Genomic DNA, 8,129 nt, shown 5'->3' with positions numbered 1-8,129 from the left:
AGAGGAGGGTGAATACTTACCTAGCTGGGGTCATATGAGCCCAGTATTCTCTCCTGCCCAGGGAAGAGGGCCGGACTTGAAGATCTACTTAGGTCCCTTCTGACCCTATATTTATGAATCTATGAATCTGTTCTTGGTCTGGCCACAATACATAACAGTAGCATACCACATTCTGTGCTCAACAAGAAGCTATTCTGACACAATGGAAGCACAAAAAGGACAGCAGAAAATCAATCTGTCAGTACAAGGAGCTTCTTGGATGCCTCAAAATCACAATTAAAACATCCAGAAAATGGAAGGATGAGGATGTCACTGAGGAAACATACCAAGAAATAACAAGAACTTTCAGGAAGAAAATCATGGAGGCAAAGGTAAGAAAATGTTTTACACTTGGCAAAGGGAATCAAGGCCAAAAGAATAAATAAGTTGGTCAGATAAGAAAGACTAAGAAAGCTGTCGGTCTAGTGCTAGATAGCCCAGGTAAGCTCTTAATGTAAGAAATAAATAAGGCAGAGTTGCCTAACAGCAACTTTGACTCAGTCTTAAAAAAAAAAACCCTGCAATCAGGCAGCTAATAAAAATTATGTAGAGGAGGAAGGAGAAATGCAGATGTTTAAAAAAGAAACCGTTAGAGAGTTTTTGATTGATTTGAATGAATTCCAATCAGTAGGACCTGATGAACTTCATCCCAAGATACTGAAGGAACTGGCAGGAACTGACTTAACCAGCCCAGAGGATAGACAGTCTTGATTCTCCACTCAGAGTCAAACACATTCCCTTGATTCCCATTCCATTGATATATGGAATCAAGCAGCAATTTTACCTTATAGTCAGGTTGACACTGCCCGTGGGATTGTCTGCCTTTCTCTATAGCAGGTAGGGCATGCATAAGCTAGGACAACAATAACTTAGGACCTTCAGGATTTAAATGGTACATATCCACTGCAAAGACTTAGGCATCTACAATATGATTGCTCAGAGCTCCAGTATGGAACTGGAGATCAGCCTGTTGAGAGTCTCTGGCTTAAGGTTAGAGGGGAGAGAAATAAGGGTCATGGCATGGTGGGGGTCTGCTATAGACCACCAGACCAGAAGAAAGTGGTAGATGAGGCTTTCTTCAAATAGCTAGCAGAAGTTTTCCAATCACAGGCCCTGGTTCTCATGGGGGACTGCAATCACCCTGACATCTGCTGGAGGGCAACACAGCAGTGCACATGCAATCCAGGAAGTTTTTTGGAGAGTATAGGGAACAACTTCCTGGTGCAAGTGCTGGACTGGCCAACTAGGGCCCATGTTCTTTTCGACTAGCTGTTCACAAACAGGGAAGAATTGGTGGCGAATAAAGTGGATGGCAACTTGGGCAGCAGTGACCACGAGATGACTGAGTTCAGGATTCTGAGGAAAGGAAGGATGGAGAGCAGCAGAGTAAAGCCAGGACAGCTGGCTGTACTTTAAGGCAGCCTTACTGAGAGTGCAGAAACAAACCATACTGATATGCAGGAAGATTAGCAAGTATGGCAGAAGACCAGCTTGGCTTAGCAGGGAACTCTTTAGTAAACTAAATTACAAAAAGGCATCTTATAAGAAGTTGAAACTTGGGAAAAATGTAAGAGCATTTCTTGGTTATGCAGGGATGAAGTCAGCAGGGCCAAAGCACAAATGGAGCTGCAGCTAGCAAGGGATGTCAAGGGTAAAAAGAAGGGTTTCTACCAGTATGTCGGTAGCAAGAGAAGGATCAGGGAAAATGTGGGTCCCTTACTGAATGAAGGGGGCAACCTTGTGACAAAGGATGCAGAAAAGTCTGAAGTACTCAATGCCTTTCTTGCCTCTGTCTTCAGAGGCAAAGGCAACTCCCAGACTACTGCACTGGGCAACACAGTTTGGAGGGGAGGTGAGTAGCCCTCAGTGGTGAAGGAACAGGTTAGGGACTGCTTAGAAAAGCTGAATATATACAAGTCAATGGGGCCAGATGGGATGCACCCAAGGTTGCTGAGGGAGTTGGCTGATACGGTTGTAGAGCCATAGAAAAAACACAGCAATCAGGAAAGGTGCCAGATGATTAAAAAAGGGCAAACATAGTGCCCATATTTAAGAAAGAGAAAAAGGAGGATCCAGGGAACTACAGACCAGTCAGCCTCACCTCAGTCCCTGGAAAAATCATGTAGCAGATCCTCAAGGAATCCATTTCTAAGCACTTGGAGGAAAAGAAGGTGATTAGGGAGAGTCAGCATGGATTCACCAAGGGCAAGTCATGCCTGATCAACCCGATTGCCTTCTATGACAAGATGACTGGCTCTGTGGATGCAGGGAGACCAGTGAATGTGGTATACCTTGATTTTAGCAAGGCTTTTGATACAGTCTCCCACAACATTCTCACAGACAAGCTAAGGAAGTACGGGCTGGATGAATGGACTGTAAGGTGGATAGGAAATTGGCTGGAACATCAGGCTCATAGAGTAGCAATCAATGGCTCATTGTCTAGTTGGCAGCTGGTATCAAATGGAGTCCCCCCCTGGGGTCAGTCCTCAGGACAGTTTTGTTCGATGACTTCATCAATGACCTGGAAGATGGCATAGAGTGCCATACCCTCAGTATGCTTGCAGTTGACACCAACCTGGGGGGAGTAGCACATAAGCTGGAGGGTAGGGCTAGGATTCAAAGTGACTTAGACAAGTTGGAGGATTGGGGCAAAAGAAATCTCATGAGGTTCAACAAGGACAAGTGCAAAGTCCTGCACTTAGGATGGAACAATCCCATGCACTGGTACAGGCCAGGGGCTGACTGGGTGGGCAACAGTTCTGCAGAAAAAGGCCCTCAGGTTACAGTGGACAAGAAGCTGAATATGAGCCACCAGTGTGCCCTTGTTGCCAAGAAGGCTAACAGCATACTGGGTTGCATTAGTAGGTGTGTTGCGAGCAGGTCAAGGGAAGTAATAATTCGTCTCTATTCAGCACTTTGAAGGCCACATCCAGGGTACTGTGTTCAGTTTTGGGCACCCCCCACAACAAAAAGGACATGGACAAATTTGAGAGAATCCAGCAGAGGGCAACAAAAATGGTGAGGGGGTTGAGGGACATGACTGATGAGGAAAGACCAGGGGAACTGGACTTATTTAGTAGGGCTGTGCAAAGCTTCAGTCCCTGATTAGATTTGCTGTAGATTTGGCCCAATTTGGTGGCCAAATATCCAAATCCGAATCAAATCACAGGACCCTTTAATCTCTCCAAATCAAATTGGAACCCTCCCAATCAACTTGGAGAGATTCAGAGATTTGGACATAGAGAGAACTTTCAATGTTTTTTCTATATACTTCTAGGTAGTAGGTGCCTCATGAATACTGTGATGCTGAGGTGCATGGAGAGTCCCACAGAAGCACGGGGGGCTCCACAGCACGTTTGACAGCAGACGCGGAATTAGACCAGAAGCACTTCAAAGTCCGCCGGGGAGTGTGGGAGGGGGCCCATGCCTCCCCATCTTGGTGACTGGTGCCTCCTGGGTCTGGAGGTGGCACCCAGGGTCCCCCATGGATGACCACCAAGCCAGGGGAGCGTGGGTGGACCCCCCAGTGTGCTCCTCAGCAGACCCAGAAGTGGACCAGAAGTATTTCCAGTCCACTTCTGGGTTTACTGCTGAGCATGTGGAGGCCTCCCCCCCTCACTCCCCCCCACACTCCTGCAGGACGTTCCATACGCCCCAGCTTTGCAGTGATCACAAGCTATGCTGGTACCTCAAGATATGTAGAAAAAACTTTTAAAGCTGTGTCTGTGTCCAAGTCACTGATTCTCCAAATCAGCACTGAATCTTCAGATGTGGATTCTGCCAAATCAAATCAGGAACAGTGATCTGAATCAATTAATCAAACCACTGTTCTGGATTTGGGGGAATCCGAATCCAAATCAAACAGGGCCCACTTCACACACCCCTATTATTTAGTCTAGAGAAGAGGAGACTGAAAAGAGACTGAATAGCAATCTTCAACTACCTGAATGAGGGTTCATAAGATGATGGAATAGGATCAGTGGTGGCAGATGACAGAACAAGGAGCAATGGTCTCAAGTTGTAGATAGGGAAGTTTAGGTTAGATATTAGAAAGAATGTTCTCACTAGAAGGGTAATAAAACACTAAAACAGGTTACCAAGAGAGGTGGTGGAAGCTCCATCCCTGAGGGTTTTCAAAACTCAGCTAGACAAACCTTTGGCTGGGATGATCTAGTTGGGCCTGGTCCTGCTTTGAGCAGGCGGTTAGGCTAGATGACCTCCTGAGGTCCCTTCCAAACCCAACTTTCTATCATTCTATGATTCTAAAGATTTTGGACTTAGGTGTATAAAGTGGCAGTTAGGATTAAGTTAACCCCTCTGTGAGTGTACCCCTAGGAACTTAGCAAGTCAGTTTTAACAACCCAAGCTTAAGCCAGTTTTAGATAACCAGTTGGAAAATTCTGTTTCTGACTTAGAATTAGAGCAGATATTAAACCTCTAAATAACCCACTTTCCAATCCTGTGCATAAAAACCTAGAGCATAGCTCTTTTCATTTCGCACACCTGGATGCACACCTTGCTGGGGTTATTTGGCTCCAGCAGTCTTTTCTGCCCAGAGCAGGGGGGCTGGACCCAATGATTTCACAAGGTCCCTTCCAGCCCTGAACTTCTGTGAATCTGTGAATCTCTGAATTTTGCATCCTAGCTCTGATGTCTACTTTGTCTTATGCAAGAATAATAAACAATGGCTTTACCACTGGTGTACTGTGAGGGTAGGGGCCAGTTGTTTCTTGAAGATGAGTCAAGTCTGGAGCCACTGTAGTTTGATACGAAGTCTAGGGAAAAAAATGTTAAAGCTCTTATAATGTGGCCACTTCTGTGTCCAATTCATATTTATATCATCATTCCCTTCCCAAAAGCTGAGGCACATCGCTGGCAAAGAGCCTTTTTTAAAACAGATGCAAATATTCTGGTTTTGTTTGTCCACTTGACCAAAAATGAATTTATGTACTCATTTGTCAGACCATGTAATCATATGGGGGACTGATAGCAATCAGTACAAGCCTTATGACAGGTATCATCAATTTTACAAATATCTCCCCAAATTATGGTGTACTGAAGGATGAGCACAATTATGAGAAACTTCTGACATACTTAATTCCCCAGCCTCAGCTTATCATCATATTTTTACTTTAGCCTTGATTGTTCCTACAAGAAAATGCCTCTGCTCAATAGTCCAGCAACAAAAAACATTAATTTCTCTTTCAAGGCTGAATTCGCCACTTGAGTTCAAAGCTCTTCCAATGCCTGTCATATCTAGAAAGTAGAATAATAGATTTTTCAGTTTGGTGGTAAAATCTGAAGGGAAAAATGGTTCTAACCAAATCAAAACAGATATTTTTCCAATTTTTAAGCAGGCTAAAAATCAGAAATTTTATTTTGGGGTCTCCCAAAACACTTCACTGGACCTAAAACAAAATGTTTCATTTTATTTTGGGCAGTTATGTCCTCATTTTTCTTTTTTCTTTTTAATTTAGATCATTTTTAATGCAAAATGACATTTTGAATTAGGAAGCCAAAATGTTTCATTTTGAAAATTCAAAACTAAAATATTTTTGACATTTTCAGAATATCCCTTTCCTTATTTATGGGTGAAATTCCTTTTTATTAACAAATTTACTATTCATTAAAAATGATTTTGGTATGAGCCAATCTTGGGCACACATACTAACTAGTAAAAAGCTTGTCTGAGATAGTTTGGAAAGGATGACCCTGCCTTAAGCAGAGTTGGATCAGGTGACCTCTTGAAGTCCCTTCCAGCCCTACTTTCTATGTTCCTATGATTCTAAGCTACTTTGTATATATAAAATCTACTCAGATACTTAGTCGTGTTGTACTTGACTAACAAGGCACAGAATTTGGCTTTGAGTTTATAAAACTGTGGCTAGTTTTCAAATTTATAATCAAATCCCTGCACATTAGTTAGCGGAGATATACTTTCTCCATATATCAATAGCTAAAAATGAAGCAGACATCTCAAAATTTCCCTAAGATAATTTTAAAAGATACTATAACAATCTAAATAGCAGGAGTAATAAAGAATACATTGGGGACAGAAATATCATAATATACACCTCTTACCGCATTTACTAGCATGGCAAAGGCTGCATTGTGTAGAATTGCAGCTTGTACAAGGACAAGCAACACAGCCACTTCTATGCAGTTCATCTTCTCCACAAACAGGTCTGATGAAAAGGGACTAGGTGAGCCTTTTTATGGTGTGCTCTGGGAATTCCCCAACTGAAATTTGATGCTTAGAAAGAGGAACTTGCACAATATTTATTGACCCTTCTAACCAACACTTACAATCCCTGAGTGTACATCATGCAACAGTAGTGACTGAGCTACTACAGAACAAACACCAACTTTTGTTCCCTGAAGTAAAAAATTAACTACTAAACACATTTCTTTCTCATAAAAAGCCTTTCATTATATCCACTATCTAATATTTGTTATATGGGAGAGTAGCCCAACAGGATTAGGTTCACAGCTTACATGTAGATGAATTTTATTCTGTGAGTACAGTAATATACCCCCAGAAGGGGGGAAATAGCTACTACCTTTAACTAGACTTGAATAAGTATTTTATTGTAAACTTTCACAAATTCAAGGTAAGCATTTATTTAACAAGCACCCAGTGAACACACTGACCTTCCATTAAGCCTATAGAGCTAGATCTAAATTGTTCTTGTAGGTGTCTAAATGGGACTTTAGCAAAACTTGGGCACTTAGCACAGCATTCTATTCTGTCCTGAATGTTCACAGGGCATTTTTAGCACATACAGAGCCAGGGGTATTCTGTTGCTGAATATGCAGCCCTGCACACCTACACAACAAAGTGAGAAAGTGTTCTCATTTTTTCCTCCACAAAGCTGAATACCAGAGGACTAATCAGGACAGCAAGAGTTCCCTTCAACCAAATGGGGTTTAAACCTCGTTCTTCCTGATTTCCCAACACAGCACTCAAGCTATCATACCACAAGTCAGCTACTAACAAGTCTCTTCTTTGACACTCCTTTTGAAGCTGGCCTCCTGAGTAACTATGATAAAGAGGCCTGTGGGGAAATATGTAGCATCAGGAGGAAGGAAGTAAGACAGTGTGCAGTTCAATAAAGTGATGCTCACCTGGAAGGTAGGAGATTGTGTATTCTAGCCAACAAAACAGAAGCTTGCACTGCTCTCCATTTTATCCAAGGACTATGCTAGTGGCTCAGCTTCAAAAAGAGCATGAGTAATAGCTGACCTGTGGTGTGCCATGCTAGGAAGTGGACAAGGTTTCAAAACCCTTGTTGAGGAAGGAGGATGGAAATCAGGACATCCAGCATCCCTAGCGATTGCCCCTAGCTGCTGAGCTATGGTGGAAATGAGGTAACAGCCTCTTTCCCATCCTTAGTCTAACTTCAGCAGTCATGGGTTCTGGACAGCTACTTTTCCAGGCATCTAAGTCTGCTACATGTCCACACGTAGACACACGTAGGGCTATGGCTTCTAATGCAAATGCTCAGTCAGTGCAACTTTGTAGTTGTCATAGAATCAGAAAATTAGGGTTGGATGCGATTTAAGGAGGTCATCTAGTCCAACCCCCTGCTTGGGGACCATCTCCAACTAAAAAGCCCCCAGTCACTGGCTGCTGATCATCCCAGCCAGGGTTTTGTCAAGTCCAGCCGTAAAGACCTCCAAGGATAGAGATTCTACCACCTCTCTAGTATGGTTGTGCGAAGCTTCAGGTGCTGATTTGATTCGGAGGAGATTTGGCCTGATTTGGTGGCCAAATCTCCGAATCTGAATAAAATCAGGAGACCAATAAAAAGGTCCAAATCAATCTGAAGTTCTCCAAATTGATTTGGAAAAGATTCTGAGATCTTCACAGATTTGGGCAGTCCCCACTGGCTGCCGCAGAGAAATGGACTCTGTGCTGATAAGTAGGGGGTGAGAGAGGAGGGGACCATGGGGGGGACCCCTGCCAGGCCCCATCCCCTGCCTGCTCCTCTGGCACCCCTGAGCATTCACCAACCCTTGCCTGCTCTCCCAACCCTGCCCCCCCCCACCAGCTCCAGCTTCTAGATCTTTGAAAAAAAACCCACACACTG

At 43.4% G+C, this 8,129-nt stretch overlaps 1 protein-coding gene across 1 annotated transcript in view; it reads right to left on the bottom strand.

Annotated features, from left to right (window-relative positions):
• The window catches only part of OLFM4 (olfactomedin 4), a 35,187-nt gene extending 28,945 nt beyond the window's left edge, over positions 1-6,242 (bottom strand). Inside the window, exons 1-2 of the mRNA XM_019525546.1 lie at positions 6,121-6,242; positions 4,734-4,814 (exon numbers count right to left, since the gene is read on the bottom strand). Of these exons, the coding sequence (XP_019381091.1) occupies positions 4,734-4,814; positions 6,121-6,207 (168 nt within the window). The 5' untranslated portion in view covers positions 6,208-6,242. The remainder of the gene's footprint in view (positions 1-4,733; positions 4,815-6,120) is intronic.
• Positions 6,243-8,129: the final 1,887 nt, after the last annotated feature.

Source organism: Gavialis gangeticus, unplaced genomic scaffold (assembly GCF_001723915.1).
Source record: "Gavialis gangeticus isolate Ggan-Ray unplaced genomic scaffold, GavGan_comp1, whole genome shotgun sequence".
NCBI classification, from domain to species: Eukaryota; Metazoa; Chordata; order Crocodylia; family Gavialidae; genus Gavialis; species Gavialis gangeticus.
Note: the sequence above shows the minus strand (reverse complement) of the source record. Positions and strands in the feature narration are given on the sequence as shown.